Source organism: Vigna radiata, chromosome 5 (genome assembly GCF_000741045.1).
Source record: "Vigna radiata var. radiata cultivar VC1973A chromosome 5, Vradiata_ver6, whole genome shotgun sequence".
NCBI classification, from domain to species: domain Eukaryota; kingdom Viridiplantae; phylum Streptophyta; class Magnoliopsida; order Fabales; family Fabaceae; genus Vigna; species Vigna radiata.
Window position 1 is genome coordinate 17968096 of NC_028355.1, and position 17594 is coordinate 17985689.

At 29.8% G+C, this 17594-nt stretch overlaps 2 protein-coding genes across 4 annotated transcripts; both read left to right on the top strand.

The window, feature by feature from the left end:
- Window positions 1-2998: 2998 nt before the first annotated feature.
- Window positions 2999-10421, top strand: LOC106762441 (protein TIFY 8). 3 transcript variants are annotated; one of them, XM_014646354.2, is made up of 7 exons: window positions 2999-3497; window positions 4242-4429; window positions 4548-4984; window positions 5101-5191; window positions 9405-9633; window positions 10050-10157; window positions 10248-10421. In XM_014646354.2, exons 1-6 carry the CDS (start codon window positions 3290-3292, stop codon window positions 10136-10138), a joined length of 1242 nt encoding a protein of 413 aa, XP_014501840.1. In that variant the 5' UTR covers window positions 2999-3289; the 3' UTR covers window positions 10139-10157; window positions 10248-10421. The 3 variants fall into 3 exon arrangements, with proteins under 3 accessions (XP_014501840.1, XP_014501839.1, XP_014501841.1); XM_014646353.2 differs by having other exon boundaries at window positions 10050-10421; XM_014646355.2 differs by having other exon boundaries at window positions 3000-3497; window positions 5104-5191; window positions 10050-10421.
- A 3295-nt stretch (window positions 10422-13716) lies between these two features.
- Window positions 13717-15059, top strand: LOC106761804 (gibberellin 3-beta-dioxygenase 1-like). Its single transcript, XM_014645372.2, has 2 exons — window positions 13717-14227; window positions 14308-15059. The coding sequence occupies exons 1-2, from the start codon at window positions 13722-13724 to the stop codon at window positions 14858-14860; spliced, it is 1059 nt and encodes a 352-aa protein (XP_014500858.2). The 5' UTR covers window positions 13717-13721; the 3' UTR covers window positions 14861-15059.
- The last annotated feature ends 2535 nt before the right edge of the window (window positions 15060-17594 follow it).

Here is a 17594-nt window from a genome sequence, read left to right on the forward strand (position 1 = left end):
AAATATTAAACCGTTAAACTCGATCCTACAATATATTTATGCATGAAAGGGCCAGACAACTCTTTTCCCAAGCTTTTTTAAACTCTAGATATTTCATTTTGGTCCCTGCATATATTTATTATTGATAATGGAATGAACGTTAAATAATATTTTTAGAATTTGACCTGTTTGTTTTTCAACATCTTGTCGTATACTATTGCTTATGTCTTATAATTTTGTCTTTCTCCTTCCACGTGTTTGAGATGTATCAGATTTCCTTTTAATACCATTCTGCCCAAAACTATCTTATCTTTGTTTTTTATTTAATGTATGCGTCGATATATTCTTTTCACTGCTACTTTTTCTACTCTATCTATCTGCCCAATTTGTAGAACTTTACATCCACTATAAATTTACTAAAATTATTTTAAGCCTTTTAATTTTTTATGTTAACACATTATATAAAATAGAAAATAAATTAAAAAAATTATCATTTATTTTCCTAGCGACGTTCAAAAAATGAACCTTGGTTACTTTACATTCGATTTAAGGCTTGTATTATGAATTCAAAAGTTTCAAATTTATGTTTGTAAAAAAAGGAAAAAGAGAATGTTAGGAAACAAACTTTCAAGTAAGTTTGACCAGTTGTTATCTCGACTTTAGAAGAAAATAAAAGAAAAGAAAACAACTCAAATTTCTTTTACGTATTATTTCTCATACCTTATTTTATAATATATAGTTTTTATTTTATAATATATATAGATATCGATATATATTAATGGAGTTGTGTAGAAGGAGGACAAGTGGTTGGTATCATGATCTCATTATTATTAGTGATGTCACGTATAGAAATGTTGAGTTTATAGTGACACTTTCCAATAATTTGTCAAATATATTAAATAGCTATTATTATTGATTGCGAACTATGCTATAATAATATATATTCCTTTCTATATATAGTCTACCTAATTGTTTTGCACTCACTCCCATGCCTCTGCAAATTCTTATTTCCTTTTTTAAAAAATCATCTTTATTGGTTTTTTTTTTCTATGAGTATTTCTTGCAAATGAAAATAGCAAAAAGTAAAATAATTTTCTCAGAAACTAAAACTTGTTTGTGTTAGTAAATAATTGATTTTAAGGAATTCTTAAAATAAGCTAGTTTATATAAATTTAATTATCCATAATACTTTTTGTGTTATTTCAAATAACAATGCTATGCCGGCTAGCTCAAACTTAAGCTATGTATTTCTAAAAAAATATTTCTAAAACAATTATTTATTTAAAAATAAATATTTTTATCAAAAAGGCAAAAATTAAAATGTTTTTTATTAAAAAGACAAAAAATTATTTATTTTAAAATAACAAGATTAGACACAGAGGTAAAAAAATTGAAAGTTATTCATTTTTTAAAATAAACATTTTTAAAAAATAAACATACCCAAGTTAACTTAAAATTACCATTTTTTTTTTCTTAACTAAGGAAAACGAAGCAAGAACTAAAACGCCAAAGAGTAATTGTTTATATTTAATAAAGACTTGTTCATCTAATACGCTTTTTTAAGTAAAATAAGGTATGAAAATTCAATAAAAACTACTTCACAATATAAAATTTCTGAGTTGCAAAACAACCTGTTGATAACATTTTTTTTTTATTAAAAAACGAGTATACTTTTAAATTAATTTTACTTTCTATTATAAAAAACATATTTTAAAATTAAATTTGTATATAAACTCATCATTAAAAACTATTTATTCTGAGACTATAAGTTTTAATTTGATATATTTTTTAAATTTTAATATTTTTAAATATATATACTTTGAATTTGTATTTCATTACAACTGATTCTGAAAAATATATAATTTTTATAAATTAATAGTTGAATAGATGCATAACGTAGAATAAATATTTCTTTTATACTATTAAAATTTATATTAAATCAATTTTCAAATATAAAAATCATATTCCAATTAAAATTCTTAATAAATTTTTTAGAACATTTAAGTTCTATTAGATTTATGATACATAATTATATAACGCATAATTTATTTTAAATTATTGATAATTCTTTTTAAAACGTATTGAAATTCAAATTAGTTAAAAGAATTAAAATAACAAATTAAAAGAAACAAGAGATTAATAAATTGAAAAACTCGTTAAAGCAAAGATCCCAATGAGAGTTAAATATATTTTGTTCAAGACAACTATTCTAAGTTGTACAAAAAAAAAATCCTTTTTTAAAATAAAACGAAACAGTTAATGGATAAATAATTAACTACTTATTCATTTTAAACATTAACCATTCCTTATTTTTTTTAATATAATTGATTTTTCTAGATATGAAAACATTACAAAAAAAGTATTAGTTTGAAAATAGGAGGAAACATTAAAGAATAAAACAATTTTTATTTTGTTTTCTAATTTCAGTTTTGTTTATTTTTATTGTATAGAAAAGAAATATTAGTAAAGATAGAATAAGTGAAAGAATGATTTTTACGTAATAAATTATTTATACTTTACATTAATATTTTAATTTCAAGTTCATAAGGATCAAGTTCAGGGTTTAATTAAGAGGTAACTCACATAATATTAAATTTAAGTATGAATTAGGATAAAATGAAACAAATTATACATAGTTTTTTTTTTTGTAATTAAAATGCAATAATTAAGTTGTTTGAATTTGTGTAATTTGACATGAGGAGGAATTGGATTTTTGAAATCTACATAAATGGTGGTAACGTAAGTTGATGAAAAAAAAAAGAGGAAAAAAAGTGAATTTGTGAGTATTTAGAAACATGGAAGAAAAGTTTGATGAAGTAGATAAGAAGTGCAGTTAGATTTAAGAAGGAAAGAGAATGTAATCACATCACATTCTAAAAAGATCCATCTTTTCTCCAATTGGAGCATGATTATTAGTTAGCTCAATTATTTGGCTCTCCAATGTGAGAAGGGAAGAACAAAATCTGACAAAAGTTACAACAAGTTTATCATTACATATATACCCACTCACTCACTCACACACACACACTCACAACACAACCAAGGACAGCATAACAGAGACAGACATGCGCCCATTAAAATGAACAGAATACATTAGCCCAACAACATTTGCGAACAAAGAAAGAACCTTTTGCTTTTTTTTTTTCTCTCTCTCTCGGAAAAGGACTGATTCTCTCTCCATCTATGTCTTTTATCTTTCTTTTTTAAGAGATCGTGCTTTTGCTTCTTTTTCTTCTTCTGGGTGTTCTTCTTGGTCTTCTTCTTCCAACCTACTCACTCACTCACTCTGTGTTGGTGAGATGGGTATGTTATGGCTGTGCTGCTGAGAATGGCTCAGCCTCACAATGGCAACACCAGCAACACTTTCAACCAGACTTTGGTCCTTCATGACTTTCTGGGCATGAAGTCCGCAGCTGATTCTCCAAAAACCACCGATGTAAGGTTGTCGGAACCGTCGGCCTCCGCCTCCTCCGCTGGTGGACGTGGCCCTTTCTCAGCCACCTCCGACATCGCTTCTGGTGAGTGCTATTTTGTGGTTTCACTTTTCGGCTTTTGTAATCAAAGGTGAAAATTTTAAAATAAAAAAAATAAAAATTGAGGGCCGTACTCAGGGCATTACCCTTTGCCTACAAGACCCTGCTTTCGGTGGCATTGAATCTCATATTTCACTGATGTTTTCTACCATCCTTTTCTTTTTCTGGGGTACTTTTCTGATGGATTAGTTTAGTGAGATCAGTGCTGGGTTAGTTTTACTTCACATGGTTTTTCATAATTTGTTCCCTTTGCTTTGAGCTTTTTTCTTCTTCTTTATTTTCTAATATTTTTTGACTTTTTACTGGCTAGTGTGTTTGGTTTGTTTTTCCTGGTATGTGAATATATACTCTAATGTCAGGGGTTTCAGTATGGTGTTTGATTTGGCTATTCTATTCTCTCTTCTGGAGTATAATTTGTTGTACTAAGTGGGAGGGCTGAATTCGTGCTGAAAATTTCTGATGTTTTCGGTAGAAAAGTGTAATGTTCTGTCAACATTTGTGCATTGGGGCCATAATGATGATACGGGGTTTTAGGTATTTATCACAATTATTGTGATTCTGTTGTTTCATTTTCTTTTCTTTTCTTGGCCTTTTCATCTATAAATGGACATTCTGACTCATTTTTTTGAATTGTTGTTGAAAATGCAAATTATTTATGGAAATTTCTATTATCTTTTGAGGGTTTTCGTTTCTATGAACGTAATGTTTTTCGTCTCATCAATTTGGTAGAGAAACAGATAGGAAACCATCTTGAGGGAGTTCCTTTCTATGGCCCAAGGAGTGATCTTTCTGGTGCTGAGATCAGTAACAGATTAGTGGGAAGCAAGAGAAGTAATTCTGATTCCGCTTTTACTGGTTCGTCCAGAGATGCCTTCCAAATGGTCCCCGATTCATATCAAAACTCACATTTGATGAAGGTTGATTTTATTTATTACTTAATTATTCTTTCCCAATTTGCTCAATCTTCAAAAATGAACTGAAATACTTCTGCTTTTGTCTTCTTTGCTTTACATCTTGAGTTCTGATTTTTCACAGGTTCTCCGGAATGCAGCTGGAGATAGGTCTAGAAGGCCCAATGATGAGGATGTGTTACTTGGTATGCAGTCAATGAAACAATCTTCTTCTCAGATATTTCAGCCTCCCACCAGCGCTAAGATTGATGCCAATAAGTGGGAACGATCTATTCTCATGAATGTTGGCCCTTCCATGCAGTATCCGCCCCGTGGAGGGCAATTGGCACCTTTTGTCCACCAAATGGCCTCAAGCAAGATCAGGGATACCAATGCTGGCCCTTCCTTCATTTCTCAGTCTGCTGCTGACGAAGGATCTAGAACTGGAATCAAGGGCCCTGGAATTTTAAGTTCTATAAACGTTGCTGCTATGAGTGCTGAGAAAACTCCTTCTGCTGTGATGCTTGGTGGCAGCAGGCCAAAGCCTGGAAGTAATATCATAGAATCATCCACGCCTCCAAGGTAAATCTTTCTTGTAGATACAGTTGCTTAATTCCCCTTGGTTCTTTTGTTTTTTTTGCTTCATTTACATTTGAAAAGGGAGAAGTTCCTTGACTTTATGCATTTGGTTTTGACAGCAGTCAACCCACCCTAACTTCTGCCAGCCGTCAGATGACAATATTTTATGGAGGCCAAGCTCATGTTTTTGATGATGTCCATCCTCATAAGGTCTGACTTCTGATTGTTAGCATTTCATATATGTGTGTTGCATTTAGTGTAGTAACAACAATGACAGTTGTCTTACTTAAGATGAAATCACAGTTATATGTGTGTTAGCATTTCATATATGTGTGTTTACACCATATATATACCATTGATCTCAGTTAAAAGTCAAGTTCTTAAGAATATTATTCACCATATGAACTCTTTTCACACGACTCGTGTTTTTTATGATTTCCTCCAATGTCGTTGTTTGGACCCCCTCTATCCCTTTTATGTTTCAATCACCAAATGCTTTAATTTACCCATTTCCAACTTTTATCCGTGTCATTTTCTTCTTGTTTATTGCAAAAATCATATACTCTGTTTCTAATGTTTGTTTCCAAAGTTCAAGTTTATAATTACCTACTTTGATTCCTCTGTCAAAACTTGTTTGCTTGTCAGATTTGCATGTTGCCCTAAAATTTAATCTGTGATTATTACAGGGGTATGTATAAAACTCTTTACATGACTTCGCCTAATAGCTTAACCTTTTGGGATTTTTGGCTCATGATGTGATATTAGGGCCTCAATGATATAGTGGTTAGGTTTGTGCATAATGCCAGCTCAAAGGGCTCTTATATGGGGGTGTACGTGTTAGACATGTGATATAAATCATTCATCTGTCTTAACTAAACAGTTTAAGCTTTTGGGATGATTTGACAATCACTTACGGAGACCACATTTTCTTCAAAGCCATATGGCAGTCAATTTTAAGTGCTCATTAGAACTTTTACTATCATTCTGGTTTATCTGAAAAACATGTTTTGATATTAAGAGTTGATTTCCATACCATACTTGTACTGTAGTTTCTACAACGTATTTTAACTAGTCCCTGCACTATCTAGTTTTTGTTTTGAACCTATAATTTCTGCTAGGTAAGACTTAATAGCAACCAATAACACTGCTGAGCCAATAATCTGGCTAAGATGCTCTGCCCACTTTCCTGGATTGAAAACTATGGATTTATTTGAGTCTATTTACTATAATAAATATAGATTACTGCTTTGTCTTCTGGAAGATATCCATTCACTGCAACTAATGTTCCTATTTTAATAAATCCATGTAAGTTAAATAGTATATTAATGAATTTGGAAAAGTCTTAGTTCTTGGCAGTTGCTACACATTTGCTTGCTAGGAAAATTCTGCTGATGACCATTCTGTTGAAGGTCTATTTGAGCAATTTTCATCTCTTTGATATCTCCAACAACCCTGAGTTTCCATCCATGTTTTGTGAATTTATCATGTTTCCCTTCTAATGGGTTCATTTGTAACAATGAGAAGAGAAAAAAAGTTAGTCAACAATTTAAATCTTTTGTGAGTTTTTGTACAGTGATAAGGTTATTGGTCTGTTGTTGGACATATAAAACATTCTTTAATACACTAGATGATTAAAATTTACATTCCCAAATTAGTATATGGGTATGCTATCACCATTTGCTACTGTAATGAATTGTTCTCTAGTCATTTTCAAATACAGAATTTAAGAATATAGAAAATGGAGTCATGTGACTAGATAGAAAATGGAGTCACGTGATCAATTGTTGCTGAATAAAGAATCCAAACACTTTGAGACACAGTAGAACATTATTGAATGTACTCTTACCTTTCATGGTCATGGTATACAATCTAGAGAACTTACTCGTTGATTCAATCATAATTCTCAAACGACTAAGTTCGTCCTTATAAGTTTTCATCATACACTAAAAAGAAAATTACAAAACAAATATATAACAAGGAAAACCTGTTTGGCAAAAGAACCAAAAAACTCATTTACTCAAATCATAGCCAAATGAGACATCAACACCTCTTGGAATGGGTTCATGAGATTCTGTGTGGTGGTGGTGAATGGGTTTTGCCTGAATTAGGTGTGTGGGCTAAATGTTCCAATAATGATGGTAGCACTTGACAATGTATTGCAACTCTATATACGGCATAATTGCAAATGTTGCGATCATTGAAGTGGGGTGCATCTTTCTGGCTTACCATTGACCTTAACAACGGTGATGATGACTATTTATGTGTCAGTAGAAACAAGCTTTCCGAGATTTGGAGCTTTGATATCACTTGTTGCGCAATCCAAGAGCAGAAAACAATAAGGGGATCTTTACCGATGGACCATAAAACTTGACATCACCTTCAACTTGAAATCTTAAGGTTATAAGCTTGTGGGTCTTTCTTAATTATATGTTACTCAATTTGTCCATTTCTACAACATGTGAGACTTCAACTCACATCTAAGCTCCATCAATTTCACCCTTAAGTGTTAATCTCTTCCACATTGGTACATTTCCCCGTAAGCGAAAATATATTTTAATCCCAAGTACCTCAGGGGTGAGTCTTACTTGTACTACCACAATTGGATACATTTGTTTAACATCTTTATTAGAAAGACTATTAATACAGGGAATCTGGAAATCTAGGATCTATCACCTCCTTTTGTATTGTATCGGTCACCAATAAACCTTAACCTCTGATACCAACTTCAACTGTGCAATGAAATGCAATATTATTTTATTAATAAAAATCACACCAATTACAAATTCATCACTTCTGTTTATAACAATCAAATTCAAACTCTTAACAATAAGAAAATGAAAATATGTTAAAATGAATAGAAAGATTCTAAAGATATTTTCTCTTAATTAATATAGAGATATTGAGAATATTTTTACACGGCTCAGGCATAGTAGGTCTGTACACCTAGCATGAAACAACCTTCTCTAGTAGCGGCACTAACAATTCGCTATTTACAGAACAATATGAAACCATTCACGAGCTTCCGCATAATAACTTAAAAGTTTGGAATATATAGTTCATAACAATATGCTCTTTGACCTAAAAGGATATATTAGGTAGGAGCCAGTGAATGCAAGTCTGGGATGTCATTGATTATTTTGTGTTCCAAAATTTGTTTGCGTTTACTAGTGGTTTGCATAATTTTTGTCTTATCCGCTAATATTATAGATTAATTCAATGAGCAAATATGCCTTTTATGCTTATTTTTTTTCTATGAATCTCTCTTTATTTGCAGATATATTATTAACATTGAATTGATTACTGAGTTGTTGGTTTTAAACTAGTTATTGTTATTGTAAGTGAGTAGCATTGTTGGTTAAAACCAATTGGAAATTTTCATCGAGTAAGAAGTTAGTTCTATAAAATTTTATGATTTTCAATAAAATTTAACCAACGGTAGAAATTGTATTGCTAAAATTTGTCTTGTAGTTGTGCAACCACCACCCTTGATTTAAAACTAATTTACAAGATTGTTCAATTCAAAAGGATAGACACATCCCCACTTGATGCACATTTTTACTTACAAGAATCCAAGTATCTGTGCTTGTTTATAATCATTACCTTGATTATAACTATTGGGAGTTATATATGACTACCCATCTAAAGGTTCACAATATGTAGACCTTTGTTGACCCAGGCTTATCAAATTAGGAAACGCAGGCTTATGACAAATGTGAGATGTCCAATTCTGAAAGTGTTGAAGCATTTGTCCAAATCTCTATGTAAAGATTGCAACTTTGATTTTTGTGCCTTCTCTACACTTTTGTATAATAACTTCAAGGTGTCCTTGCATTTTTAGCAGTTTTGCAATTTGAAATTTTACCAAAAGTAGAATAATCTACTCCCTGTTGGATTTGAGATAGAGCCAATTGATCCTTATTTTGTTTTTCTGCACTTGCTTCATCTGATAAGCCAACAAAGCTCCAAATATTGTGAGCCTTTAAATGGGTAGTCATCAATAACTCCCAATAGTTGTAATCAAGTTTCCTATCTAGTTTGGACCTGACCATATCATATTATAATTGAATGCCATATCTCACTCTCTTGTAATATATTTTTTATGGCCGTGGAATTGACTACAATACAATCACTACATGAATCAGTTGATCAGAAACAATTGGAAAATCTGTTTTCATTGTTTCACTTGTTGTTTTCCAAGGTCTGCTGTCCACTTTGCATAGTAGCTAGGTTTGAATATTAAGTGTAAGCAAGCTATGATATTTTTGCAAGTTTTTGAAAGCATGTAGGTTGGCTTGGCCTTCACAGCCTCCTAATTAGACTATCTGTTATTTTCACTCTGTTGGGTCATTCCACTTATTTGAAACTTGTATGCATACAAAATAAGCAATATGGTTTTGTGTTTTATCACAACTTATGCATGCAGGCAGATGTTATAATGGCTTTGGCCGGGTCAAATGGCGGATCTTGGTCGACTGCGTTCTCGCCTAAATCTGCTGTGAAAATGGTTAGTGATGGGAACCTGCACAGTGGAGAAAATGAAACAGGTGTAGTGAATAATGTAGCATTCCCACAGGAGCTTCATGGGAAGCTGTCTATTACTGCAAGTTCTAGCCATGCCATGGGGCCTGGTGATCGAGTAACTACTCCTGCAGGTATGATTTGGCTACATTCTTTTAGTCATATGATAGCTCTCAGTAGTGTTATTCTTTACACTCTTACCCCATATAACAATAGCAGAATACTGAAACTTCAGTTGACCAAAATCACATAGTCTGTTGGATTTTTTGGTGTTGTCCAGCCTGAACATTAAAAGTACACTGATGTTGGTATATTGAAATTCCTTTTAATATATTTTAAAACATCAAAATCAGTATCTATAAATGTATTTTGAAAACACAACAGATAAACAGTACAGAAAAACCCAGTAGAGAATCCAAATTCCTGTTGACCTTATTCAGATATGCTTTCTAAATTACAATAGGTGGATCATGGTTGGTCCAAAACTAAAGTGGTATTTTTGAACTGTTGAATTTGTTACTGATTGACATTGCTGAACATGATTTCATAGGGGCACACCAAGGTAGCGTTTTTACTAAAGATACCAGAAATCCAGTTCAAGCATCAGATCCCAGTGCTGAAGACAAAAGAGGACAATGATAGAGTTTGAGAGCAAAAGGTTGTGTTTTTATTTATTGGGTGGCTTAACAGTTTTCTCTTATCTTGATTCTCTTTGGAGTATCATTCACTTTCGTCAAATTTTCTCCAGATTTTCCCGATGTATGTGGGGAGCAAGTGTAGGATCATTGTTTAAAGAAGCTAAATAGATACACCAAAGATGATTTATGGAATGCTTTGAACATTAGAAATATCTTTATTATTAGGAGTAGATCTTTTTTGCGAATAACTTTGATATTTAAAATTAAACCTGTGTTTGTTTCAACCAATAGAAAGCCCAAATGCTTATTTACATTACTAAAACTTCGGCCTTTTGCTTCCTGTATTCCCATAATTACTAATTACACCTCCGCAATTTTTAAAATGACTATTTTATCTTTTATAACGGTGATTTTTGTTTTGAAAATCTTTTGGGACAAACTATATGAAATTTTGAAAATATGATTTCCAGAACAATTTCTGAAATAGGATTTTCAAATTAAAATTTTCAAATCAAGTTATTTTGAAACGCTTATTCTATTATTTTTTTCTTTCAACGAGAGAAGGTTTTTCAATCCTTTTGCTTTTAATATAAGAGTACATAAAGTAATCATGGGGGTGCAGAAGCAAATACCAGAAAGTAAAGAAGGATATGTTGTTGGTTTTGGTGCCCCTGGATCTGCTCAAAGGAAGAAGTAATATAATAAAATTTTAGGTTTTTTAAAATAATTAGAATATATTGTTGAAAAATATATTTTTTTTTATTTTTTATAATGATTATTTCTGTTCTTAATTTATATTTTTTAAATACTTTTCTGTATTAAATTATTTTACAAAAATTATAATCTTTTTTTCAATTATTTTAATAATCAAATAAAAATTATTATATTTTTTTCATTCTATCCAGAATAAAAGATATAGTGGGTGCTAACGCTAAATTAAGCGTTACATTGTTGACCAATAAATTAAATTATTTCATTTTAAAGCGAGTCTCAAAATTTCATACATAATTATAAATCGCATCTAATTTCTTTCGTGTGTATATTCACATGAAACCGTAATATAAGAAAAACAATCAAATAATAAGGATAATGATATTTAGATAACATTTTTTTTATAACATTTAAATATTGATCACGTATCATTATGTGATTGGTCCTAAATTACTCCATAATAGTAGTTATGATTATTATTATTGATTGTAGAGTAATTTAGGACCAATAACAGAATGACACGTAATCAATGTTCAAATGTTGTTAAAAAAAATATTGTCTAAATATCATTATCTTAATAATAATTAGGATCTTAGAGATACTTTGACATGAATAAAATTATAAATAAACGTAATAAGTAGATATTAAGAAAATAATTTTAAAATATAAGTTTATGGTAGTAGACAACATTCTTAAGTCAATGTATCTTTAAACTTTAAAAAGTTGTGTGTACTGAAAAATATTGAAATTCAAAAGTCTCCATAATTTGTTTTTTACCAGAATGTTAGTCAAATCAAATAGAATTATTATGACCGACATTCTTTTCTAGATTTTTTTCATAAATATGTATTTCTTAAAGCATAATAATCTACTTATAATTAAGTTTTATGGAAATAAATTTTACGACTCTAAATACTAAAAAAGAAAACAAACAAACAAAAATTGTCATTTTCACTCTTTCTTAATTAGCATCTTAATAGAAAGATTAAAATACTAATATTAATTAGAAATAAAACTAAATTATAATATATAAATAGGAAGTAAATCTAATCATACGAATAATTTTATGAAAATAAATTAAGTTTAAACATCACTTTTTAATAAAAAGAATATAATTTTTTAATGATGATAAACAGTGAAAATTGAATAATTTTGTTTTGTTGATCATGTAACACATGATTCACACCAGTTCCACTTTTTGGCTTTTGAGAGCAGCATGCCAAACAATGTCTTAATGTCTTAATCTTCTCCACTTGGAATCAACATGCAATCTGTCTTAATCTTCTCCACTTGAAATCAACAGATCTCAATGGAAGTTTAAGTTTTATATTAAATAAAAAATGAATATCAAATAAAAAATTCACAAATTAACTATTTTAAGATTTTGAATTAAATATCTAATGGATGTCTTATTCGAAGTAAATGACAAAATAGATCACTTTGGATGAATCCGTCCATCAAAATTTGACAGGTCAGATTAATATTTTTTAATTTAATAGTCCATTTTAATTTAACTTATATAGTCTGTCAAACTGATATGTCAATATGAGACAAATCATTTCTTTAATAAAAATAATTTAAAATGTCCATTTTTATATTATATTATTTGAAGGAGGTGGATATAATAATATTATAATTTAAGTTATTAATATTGATAAATTAAATTTCAATTATTAATTAATATAAAAGAAAAAATATTTAAAATTTTTATTTTTTAATATAATTTAATATTTAAAATTCATAAATAAATTAATAAATCAACTTAACTTATGACAAAATCAATCAAAACAAACTAAATTTTAAATAAATTAAGTTATTTTTAATCCGTGCCAAAATTTGTAATTTCCAAGTCAATTCAAACTCATAATAATTTTGACCAGTGAATTTTGTCAAAAGTTTAGCCAACCATACTCATAAATAAGAAAACAAAAACAGATAAACAAAATAAATGTTCCTCGGCAATTAATATAATATTAATTACTTTTGAACTGTAAGCTGATGTAATTAATTTAATGTCTCGGAATCATTGTTTTTCATTTATTGATTTGAAGCAAAGGAATCAATTAGCACACTTCTTAATGTTTTGTCAGCCTTAAATAATATTAATTAATTTCAGAGAATGAGCCACTTGTATAACATGCAACCTTTCTCTTCCCCAACAACATCTCTCATCTCCTGCAATTTATATATTTTTTTTTACTTTTCATGGTATTAAAAAGGATAAACTTGAAAATTAATGGCTTTTCGTTCTGTAAATTGCAGAGGAAAACCTCAGACATTGGCTTTCCTTTTTATAATGTTTAAGACTTTGGGATGCTAAAATCTCTACCAATACTTTGTTCCTTCCTTTGTCATTTTCATCACATTTTCCCAAATACCAAAACACCCCAATCTTTCTTAAATATATATAAAATTATATTAATACATCCTAATTTAATCTTACAAAATTCAATATCAAATGACATCATAAAATTAAATTTCAACTAAAATAAATTTTTATAACTTTGATATTATATATATTGCGATAATATATTAAACTTTACTAAGTTCTACAAAATCGAATAAGGTAAAATTTATCTTGATATATATAAAAATACTATAATTTAGATGAATCCGAATTTGTCTTTTGTTTTGTACCCAACCGGCAACTCTGTGTGCCTATACATACATACATACATATATATATATATATATATATATATATATATATATATATATATATATATATATATATATATATATATATATATATATATATATATATATATATCNATATATATATATATATATATATATATATATATATATATATATATATATATATATATATATATATATATATATATATATATATCTTTCTACATCTCTTGCATATGAGCTTAACGAAAATGAATACTCTGAATGAAGTATACAAAGCACACCCTCTTACCCTTGATGATATCATCCCCATAGACTTTTCTTCTTCACCGAGTTTACCCGATTCCCATACATGGTCTCAACCCATTGATGATGATGATGATGATGATTTCTCATGGAACGATCCTGCATCATCATCCATACCCATCATAGACATGATGGATCCGAATGCGAAGAAACTCATAGCCCTTGCATGTGAGAACTGGGGTGCCTTCCATTTGAAGAATCATGGCATACCCTTAGATGTATCTCAAGGGGCTGAACAACAACTCCAACGCCTCTTCTCTCTCCCGACTCAACAAAAGATGAAGGCTCTCAGATCGCCCACCAGTGCCACTGGATATGGCGTCGCAAGGATTTCACCTTTCTTCTCCAAGTGCATGTGGCACGAAGGTTTCACCATCATCGGTTCTCCCTCTCACGATGCAAAAAAGTTATGGCCTCATGATTATCAACAATTCTGGTAAGTTCAACCATGCAACGTCTATTATGTTTTTCAAACACACAGAAACTTCAATGTGTTGCATGTTGATTACTGTGCAGTGACACCATGGAGAAGTATGAGAAGCAAATGAGGAGAATAGCGGATAGACTGACAGAAATGATGTTGGAGGTGTTGGAGATTTCGGAGGAAAAAAGGAACTGGGTTGGTGGAAGCGACGTAAGTGCAGCTCTGCAGTTGAATTTCTACCCATGTTGTCCCGAACCGAACCGAGCCATGGGTTTGGGTCCTCACACAGACACTTCCATCTTCACAATTCTTCAAGCTAAATCGAGTGGTCTTCAACTCTTGAAGGAAGGAAAGTGGATCCCTGTGCATCCTCACCCCAACACTCTGATCGTTCACACAGGCGATTTTCTGCGCATCATGTCCAATGCACGCTTCTGCAGCCCAATTCATCGCGTTGTGCCGAACGAGAACGACGAACGTTACTCCATGGCTTATTTCTATTCTCCACCCACAGATTATACCGTGTCTCCGTCGGTGACCGGGGATCTTAACTCCGTCGCTCGTTTTCGTGATGTGACTGTGATGGAGTATATTGGGATCAAGGCTGAGAAATTTGGAGACTCCCTCTCTTTCATTAGCACTTGAAACGTATTTCATAGTTACCTGCATCTTCTACCTTTTTAATAAGTTTGGTAACATCAACATCATCGGTTATCACTGGAATTCCAGAATAAATACAAATTGTTGGAATAATTAGCTTATGTTTAATTTTAATAATAAAGAACGTTGATAATATACTACTGGAACTAATTGAGGTAGATGAAGATGAGTTTGAGTTCCTATATATCAGATCAGGACAATGTAACAGGAACAACTCAAAGAACCACTGAAACTATCAATGACGAGATTGACTGTAAAATGAGAATCGTGGTAGAAATTATTTACTTTGATGGGTAGAAACTTAAAAATTAGCATACATATATGAAATTAGTAATAACAAATCATTTTTATCCAAACTCGTTTATGTTTTAGACAGATAATTTTTCTATTCACTGAATTTTTATATTTATATTGATTGGATATGAATTTTGATTAAATACATATATATGTATGGATAATATTCTATTAATTTTTTAATTGTGTAAGAAGATAATAATGAGTATGTACATATTTATTCTATTATTTTTTCATACTCATCCTAATATTTAATTTGTTTTTTATATATATTATCTTAATATTTACTTTTATAATTTTTTTCATTATACATTTTTTTATCGTTTTCTAATTATTTGATTTATGCTATATCAATAAATTTTAGTCATATTTTAAAAATATTTTGAAGTTCAAAGATTTATATTAAAATTTAATTATTATTAATTTACTTTTTTATTTATAATCTTATTTCATTAATGTCTGTAAATTAATAAATATTTTAGTTATAATGAAATTTTATTTTGATATTCTAATTTAAAACATATCAGATTATAATTAATATTTAATTAAATATGAATTAGTATTTAATTAATATTTAATTATAAATTTTGATATTCTAATTAGGTAATATTTAATTAATATTTAATTAATAAATATTCTGAATATTTAATATTAAAAAAAATATGTTTTTTAATTAATTGATAATAAAATAGTAAAAGATAATACCTTCATAGTCTACATAGATAAGTATATCAAATAGGTGGAGGAGATAAGGATATGATAAGAACGTTATACTTTTTTTTTTAATCACCCATCTTCTGCACTCTTTTCTTACATAATCAGTCATTAACTCATTATTAATTATAATACTCTTAACGCATGTAAAATTAATTAATGCAATAGATAAACATTGATGATTTATTTTGTTTCCCGAGAGGCAAGAAACAGACTAATGGACCGTTCTATACAATTTTTTAGCTTCTTAGAAACAAAATTTGATAAATTTTTTTAATAATATTTTAACAAAGTGTTACTATTTTATTAATTCTATATTTGGAATAGATCAACTTTACGTAAACGGTAGTGAAAATGTTATCATAAGAAAAAATTGTTAATCAAACATTTTGCTTTTTTTTTTTATTAAGAAGTTATACTTATTTTTTTTAGGTTTTAAATCTTTTAATTGTCTCTGTAAGAAGATTTTCTCAATTTGATTTCTGTCCTTTTAGAATTTTCAATTAAATTTTAAAAAGTGTAAATTTGAATCAATTACATTTTTATCGTTAAATTTAGTTACCGAAATTAAATTTATATTAAAAAATATTAAAAAAAGTTGATGTGACCAATTCTTTTAAAAGTGCCATTCTGATATCTTTCCTGTTAAATTTAGTTAACGAAATTAAATTTATATTAAAAAATATTAAAAAAAGGTTGATGTGGCCAATTCTTTTAAAAATAACATTCTGAAGCATTTATATGTGGCGTTTCATAATTTTAAAATCAGAAAAAAAAAACAGGACATCTCGTTATTAGAGCGGTGGAGTTGACTTAGCCACTGCCACCCACGCCGACATTGAACATGAATACTGAAAAGATTAAAACTTTTTTCCAGGGAGCTGAGTGTTTGATTTCCCATTTTCAGGGTTACTCATTTGAAAAGGATATTTGATAATGGATGTGACCAAAATTCGTAAAGCTTTACAATATTACGACCTGGAATCATGACATCTTTGTCATTGTGATACTCAAAAGTCACTTGGGTCTTGCCATCAGGTCTGAGCCAAGGACAGGTACTGTTCTTCCGAACCTCAGTGAGACAAGCTCCAAGTTTGGTTAGAAGGACGTGGCTCAGGGGCATCAATTTAGGGTCTCGTCGGTGGCATAGCAGAACATGTGACCCTCGTTCACAGACTTGGAGATAAACAAAAATGTCTCCGCCATCTTTAAACTTTTGAACCTGCAAACGCACACATACAAAAAATGAAATTAGTATCTAAAGGGATATAAATTCAAAAAATGAGTTATACACATGCCTTAAGTTCAAACAGAAAAATTGAAAACAAAAGTGTCATTTTCTAACCATAAACACATGTCTAGAGGTGTCAAACTAACCCATGACCCCAGGACCAACCCCAACCCACTATTAAAAAAGCTCTATTTTAAGAAGCACCCCAAGTAGGGGGGTCAGAAAAAAACCCCAACCCCTAAAACCCCCTCTCAAGTGGGTTAGGGTCAGGGTTAAAGTGGGTTTAACCCCACTCTAAAACTTAATTAAATTTTAACCTCACTCTAAAACTTTAATTAAATTTTAGAAATAATATAATTTATATATACATAATTTATTGTAATTTTATTCTCTCTCTAATATATTATATTATAAATATTATATATTATATTATATTAAATCTTATTATTATAATAATAAATATTTCTTTTTATCGTTTGA

What these genes read in the sequence shown, in the direction of transcription:
- LOC106762441 (XM_014646353.2), top strand. Translation starts at nt 3,290, where the DNA reads ATGGCTGTGCTGCTGAGAATGGCTCAGCCTCACAATGGCAACACCAGC. An exon ending in AAAACTCACATTTGATGAAG is followed by an intron (nt 4,430 to 4,547) that starts GTTGATTTTATT and finishes GATTTTTCACAG; the next exon opens with GTTCTCCGGAATGCAGCTGG. An exon ending in TCGAGTAACTACTCCTGCAG is followed by an intron (nt 9,634 to 10,049) that starts GTATGATTTGGC and finishes ATGATTTCATAG; the next exon opens with GGGCACACCAAGGTAGCGTT.
- LOC106761804 (XM_014645372.2), top strand. Translation starts at nt 13,722, where the DNA reads ATGAGCTTAACGAAAATGAATACTCTGAATGAAGTATACAAAGCACAC. An exon ending in CATGATTATCAACAATTCTG is followed by an intron (nt 14,228 to 14,307) that starts GTAAGTTCAACC and finishes ATTACTGTGCAG; the next exon opens with TGACACCATGGAGAAGTATG.